Source organism: Vespa mandarinia, chromosome 17 (assembly GCF_050613455.1).
Source record: "Vespa mandarinia isolate Hongniang chromosome 17, ASM5061345v1, whole genome shotgun sequence".
NCBI classification, from domain to species: domain Eukaryota; kingdom Metazoa; phylum Arthropoda; class Insecta; order Hymenoptera; family Vespidae; genus Vespa; species Vespa mandarinia.
Window position 1 is genome coordinate 3853990 of NC_140826.1, and position 17903 is coordinate 3871892.

At 32.4% G+C, this 17903-nt stretch overlaps 2 protein-coding genes across 8 annotated transcripts; both read left to right on the plus strand.

Annotated features, from left to right (window-relative positions):
- Window positions 1-4651, plus strand: LOC118443488 (solute carrier family 41 member 1-like). 3 transcript variants are annotated; one of them, XM_035870567.2, is made up of 7 exons: window positions 1-342; window positions 1826-2237; window positions 2309-2780; window positions 2894-3041; window positions 3110-3312; window positions 3385-3533; window positions 3624-4651. In XM_035870567.2, the coding sequence occupies exons 2-7, from the start codon at window positions 1860-1862 to the stop codon at window positions 3807-3809; spliced, it is 1536 nt and encodes a 511-aa protein (XP_035726460.1). In that variant the 5' UTR covers window positions 1-342; window positions 1826-1859; the 3' UTR covers window positions 3810-4651. The 3 variants fall into 3 exon arrangements, with proteins under 3 accessions (XP_035726460.1, XP_085518305.1, XP_035726461.1); XM_085662179.1 differs by lacking the exon at window positions 1-342 and adding an exon at window positions 1416-1532; XM_035870568.2 differs by lacking the exon at window positions 1-342 and adding an exon at window positions 1533-1674.
- Window positions 4652-6109: 1458 nt separating this feature from the next.
- LOC118443485 (solute carrier family 41 member 1) lies at window positions 6110-17903 on the plus strand. 5 transcript variants are annotated; one of them, XM_085662260.1, is made up of 7 exons: window positions 6110-6600; window positions 9473-9809; window positions 14528-14960; window positions 15159-15338; window positions 16114-16553; window positions 17175-17395; window positions 17553-17896. In XM_085662260.1, the coding sequence occupies exons 2-7, from the start codon at window positions 9760-9762 to the stop codon at window positions 17891-17893; spliced, it is 1665 nt and encodes a 554-aa protein (XP_085518386.1). In that variant the 5' UTR covers window positions 6110-6600; window positions 9473-9759; the 3' UTR covers window positions 17894-17896. The 5 variants fall into 5 exon arrangements, with proteins under 5 accessions (XP_085518386.1, XP_085518387.1, XP_085518383.1 ...); XM_085662257.1 differs by lacking the exon at window positions 9473-9809 and adding an exon at window positions 13547-13952 and having other exon boundaries at window positions 6113-6600; XM_085662259.1 differs by lacking the exon at window positions 6110-6600 and adding an exon at window positions 13547-13952 and having other exon boundaries at window positions 9788-9809; window positions 17553-17903.

Below are 17903 nucleotides of genomic sequence, written 5' to 3' on the forward strand. Positions count from 1 at the left end.
CGATCGAAAAAGCGTCATTGAGCGTGTCAGTGAGAAGTCGTCAAGCCGGCGTGAGCCTCTGTTAACGTCTCCATTCGACAACGATCATTATTGACGTTGCTTCTTCGATTGCCACGAATACGAGACATAAATAGTGAAGAGGAAGAGAGGGAGAGAGAGAGAGAGAGAGATAGATAGAGAGACAGAGAGATAAAGATAGAAATAGATAGGGAAGGACCCGCCATTTTCTCCCTCTCCAAAGGAGCCCTTTTTTTTCGTCTCTTCGTGTCAGAACCATAGCCCCATGCTCGACGACCGATGGAGAAGCGCCAAGAGCTTAAAAGATCTGATCGCTTGTTCGAGGTATGTCGGTCTTTTAAGTTTTGAGGTTATGTTGCTCTCAGTAAATGAATAACTTGATTACGTGGCTTACATTATTCTCTCATTAAAATGACTAATTTTTATTTCAAAGGATATACGATGAATGCCAAAATTATAATCGAGCCTATTCCATGTTTATAATAGTTGATACGTTTAACCTCTAATTACATAAATTCATTTTCTCACCAATAACTAGTATTATTTTTTGCATCGTTTAGAAAAATATTTTTGCGAATAGCGCATATTTATCGCAAAGATTACATTTAATTTATGCGCATCTGTGATATATGTTTTTTATTTATTTTTTTCTTTCTTTTTTTTACGTGTCATTTTATTCGATTAGAAGAAGAATTTGACACATATACATGAATTTGAGATAACCCGGTGTATTTCAATATCAGGACGAGTGCTCGATGATAATAATTATCATCTTTTTATACTTCTTTTTTTTTTTAATTATTGTTTATTATGTTTTTATTATTGTTCTCCAACGACAGCCAAGTTCGAGTATTTTTCTTATTACGATTTATGTTTGTTTTCGATCGATTCAATCAATATCTCGCCATCGAACATTTTTAGAAAGACCAATTGTAATAACAAAACTAATTTATATGATGAGATTAAATGAGAAATAACATCCGCGCTAATTTATAACGCGATAAAATTTATCGTCGACAAATAATTGGGCGCTCTGACAATTGTTCTTTTAAAAATAATTATCTTAAAATAATCATTAATATGACCTCGTCAGTACGTACATAGAAATTGATTGTCGATTGTTTCCTTGATTAAGAATGTAATTTCAAACGGATACACTCGCATAATTTTTTCGTCATAATCGATCGTATTTTTATTATAAAAAAAAAAAAAGAAAAAAAAAATAGAAAAGAAAAGAAGAGTAATTAAGCTGATAATAGATTTTCATTGGAAAACGTTAAAGTTATTTTCGAAATAAAGTGCATTAACCTAGATTAGCGAAAAAAAATAAAAAGGCGGGAAACTTTGGCAACGAATGTGCTTCTCTAAATTTATTTTAGTACAGTACGATAAATTCTTTGCATGTGCCTGTAACGCGTATACTATTAAAGAATTTTCACTATCGTCCTCAATAGATAAAGCAACCGATGATTGCCATTGTTATCTCGCGCATCTTACACCAAACTAATCACAACGTACATAATTTAATTAATTTGATAAAATATGTTTAAAGTGCTAAATACGGGAGTGTGATTTTTTGCAATTGTGTTATTTTTTCTCTCGTTTTTTTTTTTAACATAATTATGTGGTTTAATTCGTGTCGTCTCATTTTTGCAAGTAATATTGCAGTATAATATATCTATTATTAGAGTTGGTTTTTTTTTGACGTGGAGTGGAAAAAAAATCCCCCAAGCATGTCAAATAATTTTATTCGAGGATCGATTTTATTTACCGATTTATCGATTGTTTGTTTGTTTGTTTGTTTTAGTACTCGTTAATTTTCAAAAAGGAAAGAAGCGAGAATGAGTCATGTCGAGCTTCGAAAAAGAGATATACGAAAAAACAACGTTCGCCGTAAAAGCGTAGAAGGAAATTTTGGATTCGAAAAAATGGTCGGCCTGGGTAGCGAAGAATTACTTGGTTCTGACATCGTCGATGTCGCCATGGAATTGGAGATTAATTCTGACGATGAGAGCGAGGAAAGCGATAAGCAAAGATTAATAAGATCTTCTATTAAGAATGAATCTGTTAATAATCATATAAAAAAATTAACCACCCAGAAAGTTCAAGTTGCAACAGAGGATGACAATGTTTGGTCCATATCCATTCAAATGTTTATACCATTCCTACTTGCTGGTTTTGGTATGGTCGCGGCTAGCCTTTTATTAGATGTTGTTCAAGTATGTAAATAAAGTAAGATAATTAATATTAATATAGGCTAATATCATAATTGTAATAATTTATCTTACAGCACTGGCCCGTTTATCAAATTGTTTCCGAAGTTTATATATTAGTTCCAGCATTGTTAGGTTTGAAAGGAAATTTGGAGATGACATTGGCTTCGCGCTTGTCAACTCAGGCCAATTTAGGTCATATGGATACAAAAAAACAACAATGGACATTGATCGTTGGAAATTTGGCTTTGATACAATGTCAAGCCATGGTGGTAGGCCTTTTGGCGTCATTGGCTGCTGTTGTACTTGGTTGGGTACCAGAAGCGCATTTTGATATGCATCATGGACTTTTATTATGCGCTAGTGCCTTGGTTACTGCTTCTGTAGCGAGCTTCTTTTTGGGACTTGTAATGGTCGCAGTAATATTATTCTCAAGACACATGAACATTAATCCTGATAATGTGGCTACACCAATTGCAGCTTCTTTAGGAGATCTAACCACTCTAGCTCTCCTGTCATGGATCGCTTCTATCTTGTATCATTCGATAGGTAAACAAATCTCAATGCTTCAATTCACATTATTTGTTACTAATTGAGACTAATTAACAATTAACTAAAAATTCTAACACTTAATTGAAACCTAATATAAATTATCATCTCAGATAATGCTCCATGGATAGCACCAACTTTAATATTCTTCTGCATTGTGGCAACGCCTATTTGGGGTTATGTCGCAGCAAAAAATCCATTTACTAAAGAAGTATTGGATTATGGTTGGACCCCTGTGATATCTGCTATGCTTATTAGCAGGTATATTTGTCGTTCCTTATCAATCAATATTTATCCATAAGAAAATTTAGAAATCATAACAATTTCAGCTTAGGTGGTCTGATATTAGATTACACGATATCCAGTTATAAAGGAATAGCTGTCTTTCAATTAGTTATAAATGGAGTCGGAGGGAACCTTGTTGCCGTCCAAGCTAGTAGAATTTCTACATCGTTACATAAAGATTTTCGAGCTGGCAGCCAAGTAGCGCCTACTATTTGCATAAGTCCATTTCATGCGTTTTTTGCTAAAGGTATCAAAGATAATATGTGTAAGTCACTATTAATTTATTTATTAACAATTTAACACGAATTCTCATTAATAGGAGGACATGCTAGGACCGCTAGAGTTCTATTAATGATGGTTATACCTGGCCATTTGATATTTAGTTATACCATAAGTTATTTACAAGCTGGCCATACATCTTTTACACCTATATTTATTGTCGCGTATTTGACGGTTGCATTATTACAGGTATATAGATAAATTATTCACATTTAATTAATTTAATATTAAATTAGATATAAATATAAATAATTTGTCGATCGTTCAATATCATTTTAGGTAGTTTTATTATTGTACATTGCTCAACTAATGGTCGTTTGGATGTGGACAAGAGGTATGGACCCTGATAGTTCAGCGATTCCATACTTAACTGCTGCAGGTGATCTAATAGGAACTGCACTCCTTGGAATCGCTTTTCACATACTTTATGCCATCGGAGATGGCGATTCTGATGTAGGAGACTGATTTTTCACATCTATTATCAATGAAATTATCAAAGGCGCGGCTATATCGAAGTCTTTCTCCACGCAATCAATATACAAATATTCATGGAAAAAAAGTTCAAAGTGAAAAGAAAAAAGACAAGAAATGAATGAACGAATGAACGAACGAACGAATGAAATAATGAATGAATATCATTGACACGTATAATTAATAAGCCTAAACTATAATGCGTTTTCATTCATTGTTGTAGACGATCGATGTCTTTTCGAATTCGTATTAAAATTATGAATAAGATTATTACAGAGAGAAAGTATATATATATATATATATACTTTATATGTATATATATATATATTTCAAAGTATCGATATTAATTGTCTATACTACGAAAAGAGTTTTAGACTGATTTTGAAATACCAATCAATTTTCTAATAAGATATTTTTGACTTAATCGATCATATTTAAAAAGATAAAAAAATAATTCAATTTTATAGACAGTATAAAGTCTTTTTTTTTTTTTTTTTTTTTTTATTGTCATATTAATTATCATAAGAATCGAAAGCAATGAGATAAGGAATATCAGAGTACACTTTTAAATGTTTTGTACTCTTTTTATATAAATTTCATTATACACCAATGCAACTTGTAAATATTTCTCTACATGTATATTCGTGCTTAATGCATTTTCACAAGCGAACGACATATTTTTTCAAGTGTAGCGAATGGAAAATTACAAAAAAAAAAAAAGAAAAAAAGTATATATATATACAAAAAAAAAAAAAAAGAAAGGAGAGCCATAATGGATAGAAAGATATCGATGTAAGTTGATACCATGTGGTAACATTTATATTAGTGTACAGAAACGTTTCGCATTAATCACGCACTTTGCAGCGTATTTGTATAGACATTTCCTGATGACGTCGATTTGACGTGCGTATATTAGAGCTTAAATTGTGTTCATAATCGAGAAGAAGGTCAAATTTCCCCCATATATTTTGTTTTTTTTTGTTATATGATACATCCAAAAATATATCATATACATATTAATAATTGATATATGAGAGAAATTAAACAAAATTTGTTTTATTGTATTTCAGACATAAAAAAAAAAAAAAGAAAAGACAAAAAAATACTATTCGTTCTGTTAATTTTGTTAAAATTATTGATTTTAAATTTATAAGAATAGGAATTATTAGATAGCAAGAAAAAGAAAATATGAAATTCTTTTACTTGATGCAATATTATTGTAACAATCATATGTAATAATATATATATATATATATACACATGCGAGTGCGTGCATACACATCTATTCATTGAAGGCACCGATGCTTTTAATTATTATTTCAATGATTTGCTTTGTTAAATACTTGTAGAAATTAGAAACTTAGATGTCAAGGATCATACTACGAAGTATATAAAGTACGATATGCTTTAAATCTAAGCGTATTATCATTATGTATGTGTGTGTATGTATGTGTATATATATATATATATACATATATATATATAATATGTACGTGGGCGAACGTCACCTAAATTGGAGTCTCGTTAGCTGTTTAAAGGCTATAGCATCAGTATCATTGATCCTTTTGTTTCAAGATGAATCAAATCACTCATAAGAATTAAAAAAAAAAAAAAAAGAAGGAAAGCATACTTTCCTGAATTAATTCAATAATAAATATTATATTTGTAAATGTATAATTTTATTTATACAATCTATATATATATATATATATATATATATATATATAAGAGAGATACAGAAAGAGAGAGACAATGATAGTATTAACCATATTTATTGTTTTGGTTATTTTTAGATATAATTATTTCTAAATAATATATATTATAAGAAAATATGCGAAAAAAAAAATAATAGAAGAAAGAGAGACGAGAAGAAATCATTCTAGGATTAAACGTTTCATGCATCTTGGCTCCGATTTAGCTTGGTTCGTACCACCTACAGACTCTTCTCTTCAGCGTCATTGTTATCATCATCATCATCATCGTCATCGTCATCATCATCATCATCATCATCATCATCATCATCATCATCATCATCATCATCATCATCATCATTATTATCATCGGCTGTGGCCAGTAATCGCTCAGCGTAATCGCTCAGCGCCGTTTTCATGCGCGGCCCTTTCAGTCTCGTCGTGTCTCTTCGTTTCTCTCACGGCGATCTACCGACGTGACTCTCTCACTCTTTCTCTCTCTCTCTCTCTCTCTCTCTCTCTCTCTCTCTCTCTCTCTCTCTCTTTCTTTCTCTCTCTCTCTCTCTCTCTCTCTCTCTTTCTCTGTTTCTCTCTGTCTCTCTTTCTCTCTCTCTCTATCTCTGAATGAAATAGTTAGATCTCTCAGTGCCAACTATCCCTCCGCACCCGTCGGATTGCGTCTCCCGTTCGCGAAGATCGTATCTATCTCGTAAGAAATCAAATTGATATCAATGAAAAAAGCCGCGAAGAAAGTTTGATTTTTAACATTGACGTAACGTCAAAGTGTATTCACATTATATATATATATATATATACATTTACCGCTAAAAGAGTTTCCTCTTCAAATTTAAACTTTATTTTAAGTATGTAAACATTTATAAATGTTTATCAATGATAAAAAAAAAGAAAACACAATATCATCTAATGCAAATTTAATTGATCTATTTATGAAAGACTTGAAAGTGTCGTGTGTGTGACGACGTAGGTCGATGCGACGTTAAAATGTGGGAAGCTCGAGTGCGTTCCTCGTTGCGGATAAAGAAAAAGTGTGTTCGGAGTGAATCGGCTTGTAGCTGACTATAACTTAAATTTATGTGAGTACACGTTCCTTTTTTTTTTTTTTTTTTTTTTTTCTTTTTTTTTTATTTATTTTTCTGTATTATTTGATATATATATATATATGCGTGCGTGTGCGTATGTGTGTGTATCTATGTATGGATATATGTATGTATGTATATATATATATATTTTTTTTTTTTATATCGCAAAATTATAATTAACTGATAAAAGAAAGCCGAATTTGATACAGCGCATATAGGTATAAGCTAAAGTTATTATTTAAAAATAATACTATGAGATACGAAGGTGTATATTAAAACGTATGTTAAGTTATTGGTCCTCATGGTCGAACTTAAACACGTGCAGTAATTTATCAATTTGCGAATATGTTACGGAAGTCCTTAGCGTTGGCCGCGAATGCTTTTTATGTACGTCAAATGTAAATGTGTTTTTTGTTTTTTGTTTTTTTTTTTTTTTTTTTTTTTTTTTTACAATTATTGCGAGCCTTCTACCTTTTCTTATTTTTTATTTTCTTTCATTGTTCGATTTAAGGACACACATATCATCCATTGTTTCGTGTGGATCGAAGGGGAAGTTTGAGAGTTTGTCGATATAATTTTCTATTTCTTCTACTTTTTTTTTTTCTTTTTTTTTATTTTTTTTTTTTTTTTTCTTTTTTTATTGATTCGAAAAGAATAAAAATATCGATATGTGTGCAGTCTGTATCACGATCATAACACTTGTTAGATTACGCGTGATAATATTCGTAGAAGATGCATATACCTTAAACACACACACATACACACAGAAAGAGAGTGAGAGAGAGAGAGAGAGAGAGAGAAAGATCCTCGATGTAAAGTCAGTGCGATCGTTATCGCATGTAATACATAGAACGTTCCTCTCGTTACAGTCCAAATGCCGGCTAAGTTGCGTTCAAGGGTTAGCAATTGAAGAAGCAAGTGTAAGGTAGCATTGCGTAATTCTTTTGAGAATTTCGAATGATACTATAAATACGATTTTCTAAATTATTTCTAAATTGTATATTTAATAGGTGAAGATTTTCTCTTCCTCTTTTTTTTTTTTTTTTTTTTTTCTTTTTTTATTTATTTCTAAATAAAATCGATTATTAAAAATGTGAAGAAAATTATTGTAGAAGAAATAATTATTTCTTAAGAAAAAAGAAAGTCTTTATCATTTTAATCACGTCATATATATATATATATATATATATATATATATATATATATATAGTCACACAAAATAATTACTTTTGGTGATAATAATAATAATAATAATAGTAATAATAGTAATAATAGTAATTTTTTCCAATTTTCTTTTTCCTTGAATCTTTACATTCGAAAATATTTATGGATTATATTCGTGTGATCATTATTTTCATTTGATTCGATTCGATCTATCGATCACAGGTAATAAAATTTGGAGAGAATAAAATTTGTTGACACTCCGTAGATGATCCTGAACGTCATTGCAATGTCAACTATACATACATATATATATATATATGTATGTAGGTATTGTATGTACGTAAGAGTGTATAAGACATCTAATCTCAGTTGTAAAGAACGTATTTAGATACATACGTACCACTCATAAGTTCGCACTCGTTTAAAAAGAGACAGAACGATCATTCATGATCGACGATAATCCATTTCAACATTCTATTGTTAATATGATAGTGATGATAGTGATCATAGATGTCCCTTAGATTTTCTTTCGGGAAAGAAAATTTTTAAAGTTACGTGGGTGGACTGTCATCGTGTAATGCCAAGGAGACATTTAAGTTTCTAATTTTATACGAAGGATGTGTATGTGTGCTTGCGTGTATTTCTGCTTGCGTATGTATTATTTCGATGAAAGCAAATTACGTGTGACTGTGATCTTTGATGTTAATCCATTTGATCAAGAACATGATAGGTCACAAGAGATCAATAATATTTTTATGAGAAAGAAGATAACTTTATGATTTGTTTAAACAATTTTTATATCTTTTTTTATCCAAGATATTTTTAAATATTAATTATTTAATAACAATTTATGTGTATATATATATATATACATACACATATATATATATACATAAATATATGTATATATATATATGTATACATATATGCATTTATAATAGTATAAGTCCTATTTTTGTTATTGTGATTTCAAGTATTACAAATAATATGAAGAAAATATTTTTATCTGTGATTCTTAGAGGAAATTATATTTAATTAAATTATCTTCCTTTTATTTTTTTTATTTATTTATTTATTTATTTTTCTTTTTTTGATATTAATTAAATTTATATCACTTTTAATAAAACTAATAGTTCATATATGTATATTGAATTATGAGTTGATAAGAAGTAGAAAGAAAAAAATGAAGTACGTATTTAAAGAAGAGGTATGCAACTTGTTGAAGCAAAATGGTGCATATGTATGTACCTACTACGTGTTCATCGTCGAGATCGAAATCAGTGGGAAAATTGCCAGAGAGATTTGAATAACGGAAGAAGATGCATTCTAGTCACATCAGACTTGACACTGTCTGTACTTTCAATGTCAAAGTGAAATCTTCCTATGAATCATTTACTATATATGTATATATATATATATATATATATATATATATATATATATATATATTTATGTTTATAAATAAATAGAGAACATTTTTAAACAATAGTTTTTCTCTATAAGATGAATAAAAGCAAAGTAAAGAAAAAAAGCTTAACTTTAAATGAAGTCGTTCAAGTTTGACAATCATATCTAAGTTGTTTTGTTTGACCTTTGATCAAAGTCCAATACACACAATATATATACATATACATATATATATATATATATATATATATATATATATGTATATGTACTTTATTTAGCTGTTATTATTTATTAGCAAACGGAAAGAAGATATGTAAAGATTTACAAGTCATCCAGCGTAAACGAAAACCTTCAGTACAGAGACATCGTCTGACACTCGAAGGATCAAGAAAATTTTCTTTTGACATGTTTCAATCTTTCATGAATCAAGTTCATGATTGGATCAGACAAATCCGTGGGCCTTATGAATGGATGCATTTCTTCATCTTCATAAGATAAAAAAATCGAATTATCTTATGCTGGATAATATTTCCTGTGACACTTGATCGCAAGATTTTGAACGGGACCAGAACAAAATCAAAAATGTGCATACTTGGATACTTGCTCAAGGAATTATTCTACAATGATTTTGAGTGAGTCTTTATTTTTCTTTTTCTTTTATTTATTTATTTTTTTTTTCTACATCCTCCATCTTCTTTCTTTCTTTTTTTTTCCCCTGACGATTTTATTACTCGAACAATCATTTTTATGGGCGAAAGTTTTCATCGTTAAAATTAAAATAATAATCTACACTCTCTTAGCATAATAATGATTACTATCAAAGTCATAGAATTCATTGAATCGTGTTTGGGATAAAAAAAAAGATTCTACAATAATTCCAAGATCTACAAAGATCTACTGTGATAAATTTGTTAATCAATATTTTTAATCGAACGATTCTATCGGCACGCAAAGAGAGTGATAAATAATAAGAAAAATAGAATTAATGAGATAAAAAATGTAACTTTTGTTCGAGTATATGAAAAATATACTACGACACAGTCATTCTAAGCGTTTTTGTAACCCTCACATAATATTGCTCTGTCTTTGTCAATCTCGTTGTCACAAGCTCACCTATCTGAGAAGGGTAATGTCATTCTCGAGCGAAATGCGAGCGTTTAACCCGGTAATCAGAAAAGTGAGGCTACATGGATGTGACCTAGTCCACGAGCTTACTAGAACACAAATTGCCATGTCGTTGCATTATTCACGCTCTTGTACGTATACGTATATGTATACGCGCGCGCGTGTGATGTGTGTGTGTGTGTGTGTGTGTGTGTGTGATCGGTCTCTTACGTCTCCATTGTCGAAGTAGGTACTTACATCTAACGCGTAACACAGGATATGATTATGGACACGTCAGTGACCGAACTTTCAAAATGAATTTTAAGATCCGTCCTTGGCAAACGAAATTTAAAATTACTTCAAAAATGTCTCCGAAATTAATTAGAAATTTTCTTTCCGTTGAACCTTTTAAATTCGATTTTAAATTCGAATCGCCTGAGAAAAAAAGAAAAAGAAGAAGTGGAGCTCCAACCACGCGTTCAGTAATTGGATATGTTAATATTGACTCGCGTTATCTATAAGCGAAGAAAGTGATTGACAAATCTGAAAGATGACTTTATCATCAAACAAAAGGAAAAGAATGTGATATACGGATGCTTTGATAAGAAGATCGATAAATTCGTAATATCATTAAATTGAGATAAAGATCTTGAACGAAGTTTGAAACGCGCGTTAAAACGACTGTAAATGTATGTTCTCTCTGTAGAGTCAGTGACGTAATCGGCGAACTTTAACAACGACAATGGCATATGACGTATATGACATAACAGATGGAAACAATCCGAGTGAATCGGGGAGAACGTAACGTAGGAATGTAAACGAATTTGTAAAACAGATCGTTAAAAACGCCGATGAAAGTCGATTAAGAATGAAGAAGAAGAAGCCTTGGAAAAAACTAAATCGCATACTAAATCGCTAACAATAAAAAGAAGAAAAAGAAGAGGAAAAAAGGATCCTTCGTTGAAACATAATAAATACGAAGAAAGAGAAGCAGAGAGAGAGAGAGAGAGAGAGAGACTCTTGCACCAGATGATGTACTTTTGCTGACGTCATCGTAACAAATTGAATGACGTAATAAGGAGCCAAAGGATTCTATCCAGGCAAGAAAATATCTGATCCTTTTTATAGCGCCACCATTGTTATTACTACTACAATTACGGTTACTACTGGTTCTACTGGGTACTACTACTGGTGTTACTGATGCTACTACTACTGCTGCTACTGCTGCTGCTGTTGCTGTCACTGACAGCTATGCTAAAGCTCCTCTCTCTCTCTTTCTCTCTCTCTCTCTCTCTCTCTCTCTTTCTGTCTCGTACGTTTACGATTCGTTCTAACATAAGCGCGGAGTACGGATCGATAAATTCGCGCTTGCCCCGTACGGTTTTACCTACACGGCGATTGTCCGAAACTAGTTTTAAGAAGGCAGACGTGATCCACGATCGGGATCAGTCGCGATGTAACCGCAGCATGAAACGGCCTCGTACCGGGCCACCAGGTGACCGCCATCAAATGTTCGACGTTGGCTAATTTTATTGGCCAAGTTTTTCCTAATCCAACTTCGGCAGGAGAGGGAGAGAGAGAGAGAGAGAGAGAGAGAGAGAGAGAGAGAGAGAAAAGAGAGAGAGAGAGAGAAGAGAGAGAGGGAAAGAGAGAAAGAGAAAAAAAGAAAGAGAGAAAGAGAAAAGAAATTTTTGTTCGATTACTTTTCAACGTGGGAAGACGAAAAAAGAGAAGGACGTGTCTTGGGGTCAGGTAGGAAAGAAAAAGAGATAGAGATAGAGATAGAGAGAGAGAGAGAGAGAGAGAGAGAAAGATAAAAAGAATGAATCGATCACGAGAAAAACAGAGAAAATGATAATACGATAGAAACATTATTATTAATACTCTATATCTGTTCTATTCACAATCTGTCTAGTGATTAGTTAGGGGGTAGTAACACGTTGGAAGGGTAATACTTTCACGTGGGCGTCTCTTGAAAGGATATACGCGCCGGTCCTTTCAAGTAATGTTGTTTGATCTAAAAAAAAGAGTTTTGTCTTTTTCCTTTTTTTTTTTTTTTTTTTTTTTTTTTTTTTTTTTTTTATTATTATCCTTTTTCATTGATTTTTTTTCTTCTCTAATAATAGAGAAAAGAAGAAACTCCTCAATCTTTTTCACCTGGTTTACATTCATGAAATTAGCACGGGAGAATATCGCTCGATGGGGTCACTAGAGGAGTAGAGAAGGGGTTCTCGAGTAAGAACTAGAACAACGGTAGACACTCTCTTCTCGAGAGTATAGGTATCTATGTGTATGTGTATAGTATACGTATATGTGTGCATGTGTGCATGTATGCATTCTGGGAAGGTCGTGATCGAGTCGATTGCGCGTAGGTTAAGGTTACGATGATCTAGAAATCCATATTGCCGCTGAATATATACGCTTGTATATTCATTAACTTGTTCTGCAAGCCGGAAATGCGCCAACGCTTTTTATTCGACGTTTCTTTTTTCTTTCTTTTTCTTTTTTTCTTTTTTTTTCTTTTTTTATTTCCCCCTTATTTCATTCTTTGTTCGTAGATTACGGGTCCGTGGATCGACGATATCGTAGTTAAGTTTTCTATTCAACGAATTTGCGTTCCGCAATAATTGTGATATATATCTGTTCATCTGTCTATCTGTCTGTCTGTCTGTCTGCTTGTCTGTCTATCTATCTATTTATATATCACATGTATATATATGTCTGTCTGTCTCCCTTTCTTTCTTTCTTTCTTTCTTTCTTTCTTTCTTTCTTTCTTTCTTATTCACGTGTACTCATTCGACCTTGCACAAGTCTAACATCAGGTTTCATTTCCAGTGTGTAGGTGTTACTAATTTTACGACTATACAAATCGAAAATCTCATTGTTCCTTTCTATAATTCTATTAAGAATATTAAACGACGAGTACGTTAAATGAAACACGAAAAATTCTAACCGATCGAAAAATTGGTTTTGTAGATGTTGTTAAAACGTTAAATTAACGATCATGAAATGTAGGCACGATTTAACGGCATACGATTGATACAACGAAATTTAGAAAAAAAAAAGAAAGAAAGAAAGAAAGAAAAGCCTGCCTTTTTTTTTTTTTTTTTTTTTTTTTTTTTTGTTGGAACAACAACGAACAATAGAATTGAGAAAATTCTTTCGAATCCTTAGTCTGATCGTTATCATCATTTTCCTGCTTTTCTCGTGACGTGAGAAACGTGTATTAAAGAACATATTCTCTGATTCTCAACATGATTTACAGTGGTTCCAACGAGGAGCCAAATCGAAGAGATAGCGTCCCTCAACAGCGAATTACGTAATTTACGTTTTGTTTGTGTCCTGGAAAATTATATATATATATATCTGTATATATAGACCTATATGTAACACAAACGTGTGTCACACGTTCAGAGAAAGAAAGAGAGAGAGAGAGAAAGAGAGAGAGATAGATAGATAGAGAGAGAGAGAGAGAGAGAGAGAGAGAGAGAGAGAGAGCCTTATCATTCTTTGAAAGAAGAAGAATGGCTATATATTCGTGGGTACGAGTAAGACGAGGCCCTCAGTAGGAAGATGATAGAGGGCCAGGTACATCAACTTCCGGTGAGGCTACCGCCCGACAAAACTCAGCCTGTTCAAACAACCCAGCCGAACACCGCCAAGTTCGAAAAGTATGTCGATGTGTTGAATTACGTATATATGTACGAGAAAGTTATAGGGAACTTTAAGGGAAACAAAGAAAAGGAAAAAAAAAGCGCGATGGGGTGGAAAGGGAGAAAAAAATGGGACAATCGTTAGAAGTGCCGACGACTTTGTGATTACAAAAAAAAAAATATATATATATATATATATATATTACGTTCGCATAAAAAATATATGTTGTAAAAGAAGAACGGAGATTGGGTTGAGTAATGGTTTTCGAAGCAACAGGTTGCTACGTATCACGAATCCAGTTTTTCATTTTTATTTTATTTTATTTTATTTTATTTTACTTCCTTTTTTTTTTTTGTCCACTCTTTATTTCGAATCTCTTCCTTTCGCGTTACTTTTTTTATCCGAACATTTCGTAAAGGATTGTAGCTTTCTCTGATTCTGGATAAAATGAAAAATACAAAGATGGGACTTGATAAAGATGAGCGGTGTGCGTGTGCGTGTGCGTGTATTTTGTTTTTTTCTTTTTTAGAAAAAGAAAAAAAAAGAGAGATCGATGTTCGTTCCTTACGAAAAGTTTATATTTTGTCGACAGTGAGCAATGTAAGGAGCCTCTGCTTCCGGAAAAGCATAATTCCCACAGGATGACACCAACCGATGGCCGATCACGCACAACTTCTGAATCGAATGCCACAGTTGGCACCAACACAAACACCACCATCCCCAACAACAATAACAACAACAGCAGTAATGGCAGCGGGAATGGTAATAGTAACGGCCCTAACGTGACCAATTCGGTCACGGCCAATTCCACCGGCCATGAGGAGTGTATGGAAGTGACGATCTTCGATGAGAATTATGATAACAACCGTCTTCCTGATGTCGTCGCTGAAAGTAAAATCTACGGAGTGTTGGACGAGGAGGAGCCAACGGAATCGTACTGTGCCATAACTATTCAAGTTTTCATACCATTCCTGATAGCTGGCCTTGGCATGGTTGGAGCTGGACTGGTCCTCGATTTGGTCCAAGTATAAAGATTCTTCAATAATTCATTTAAACATTTAAGATGTTATTTCGAAATGAACGTTTAACTCTAATCGATATATCAAAGATCGATATTTGAGCTATATAATATTGATCTTGACGTTGATATTTTGATATCACTTTGATCGAAACATTTTCATTTGTGTATATTCTATAGAAATGAACTTATATCTTTTTCACAGCACTGGGTTGTGTTTGATAAAGTGAACGAACTGATGATACTGGTGCCAGCACTTTTAGGTCTTAAAGGTAATCTAGAAATGACTTTGGCGTCTCGTCTCTCTACACAAGCGAATCTTGGACACATGGATACGCCTAAACAACAGTGGTACATGATTGTTGGGAATCTCGTTTTGATACAAGTAAGAATTGCCTCTAAGTTCTAACTAATACATTATCAATCGTATTCTTCGTTCTTTCTTTCTTTCTTTCTTTTTCTTCGTCTTCTTCTTCTTTTTCTCTTTCTTTTTTTTTCTTTTTCTTTTTTTTTTTTTTTTTTTTTTTTATGAAACGAACGCTTCAAGCTATTTGCTAATTATCAATGACACGTTACGTTACTTCATTTGAATTTTTCTTTCTCGTTCTCGGTTTATCTCGACGGCGCGTCTACATTGTTTACACTTAATATCTACGTTTACTTTTCGTAGAAAACGCGTTTTACTTCGATGCGAGATTCGCGAGAACCGTTTTCCTAGCTTTTTGATTCGATCGCATATTCTTATTCTGAATGCGATGGTGAAATACTGGCTTATCTGTTGGCGCCAGAATTTTATTTTATTATGTATTTAACGCTTTGACGATAGTCGACCTTCGACAATCTACACGCGTAATTGCAATATGATCTAAACAAACCGAAACGAGATTGATTGAGATCGGACAAAAAAATCCGTTCGATCATTTATTATCATTTCTGTTATAATCAGATTCCTTCGTAAAACATTGTAAAAATAGCTACTTGTTTCGTTTATTTTTATCGTGAAGATTATCTCGTTGAAAAAAAGAAAAAAGAAAAAAAAAGAAAGAAACAAAAAATTAATAAATATTCTATACATTTATATATTTCGAATCATTAAGTATTATTAATTGAATGCACTTTGATATCACTTGATAATTACATGTTATTTTTCTTTTCAACAGTGTCAAGCTATAGTCGTTGGTTTTCTGGGCTCAGTCGTGGCAATTGTTATGGGTGCCTTCCGTAATGGTACAGTTTCTTTGGATCATGCATATCTCTTATGTGCTAGCAGTTTAGTAACAGCATCCTTGGCTTCCTTCGTTCTCGGTTTGATAACCGCTGGCGTCATAGTCTTCTCACGTCACTGTCACATCAATCCTGACAATGTAGCAACACCGATAGCTGCTAGTCTTGGTGACATCACGTCTTTAGCCCTTCTATCATGGATATCAACGATCCTTTACGAATCGATCGATAAACAGGATTGGCTGGCACCACTCGTTATTGCATGCTACGTTCTTGTAACACCACTTTGGGTTTGGATTGCCAAGAGAAATAAATATACCAATGATGTGCTCTATTCTGGATGGACACCTGTCATGGTTGCCATGTTGATTAGCAGGTATTATTCCATTTATATTATTTGAGAAAGAGAGAGAGAGAGAGAGAGAGAGATCATTATTATAATTCGTTAATTAAATTCATTGTAATTCGATTGTAAAATGATTATTATATGATGACAATTTATTTATATCCGTATCGGGACAATTATTCAAAATGATATTTTTTTCTTTCTTTTTTTTTCTTTTTTTGTTATTTCTTAATTAAATTTTCAAAAATGATATCTTTATTAAAATGTCATCACATTTATTAGATTGATTTATAAATGATCTGTTGTTTTGTTCTAACAATATCTCTACTAATATCCCATATAATCGTCCACGGTTATTTATAAATCAATGAAATATTTTTAACATTTGTCGCTCCAAGCGAGCTTTAGTCTAGATTTGTTTTGGCAACTTCTTACGCAATAAAACTTTCGTACGTTTTACGAGGTTTTCTTGAAATACGATGAGTTTTAATCGGTTGGGCAAACAAAGTATAAATAAACGAGCTTAAAGAAAAGGAAGTGAGAGGAAAGAAAGAAAAAGGATAAAAAGGGAAAGAAAAGAAAAGAAAAGAAAGGAAAAGACAAGAAAATGAAAGATCACAGGAAAATAAAGGAAAATTTTGATCGTTTCAGTTGCGGTGGTTTGATTCTTGAATTCATGGTATCACGTTTCGAAAATCTCACGGTTTTTCAACCTGTTATCAATGGAGTTGGTGGAAATCTTGTTGCTGTACAAGCTAGTAGAATATCAACGGCTCTTCATAAGCAAGCTGAACTTGGAACGCTTTTGATACCACCTGGTCAAACTCATCCTGTCATTTTCATTACACCAATAGCTAATTTCTTTGGCAAAGGTACTCTCATGGATATTTTTTTTACTTTTGTTTAACCTTTAATTAAGTCTATCAAAAAATATTCTTATTTTTATTACGTTAAAATAACTATCTATCGATTTTATACTGATAATCTTAAATAATATTGATAAAATTGATATCGATCAATTTGTTTTAGGTATACATGCAAGAACAACAAGAGTATTGATGTCTATGGTGATTCCCGGTCACATAATTTTCATTTATCTAATTAATTATATGAAAGACGGTAATACATCGTTAACGCCTCTATTCGTTTTCGTATATCTTTGCGCCGCTGTATTACAAGTGGCTGCACTTTTGTATATCGCCTATATAATGATCCATTGGATGTGGAAAAGAAAAATAGATCCTGATAATTCGGCAATACCTTATTTAACTGCTATGGGTGATCTACTTGGCATCAGTTTACTTGCGATCGCCTTTCAATTTTTATATCTCGTTGGTGATCAGGATTACGATGATCAGATGAAACCCTGAACGTGTGTAA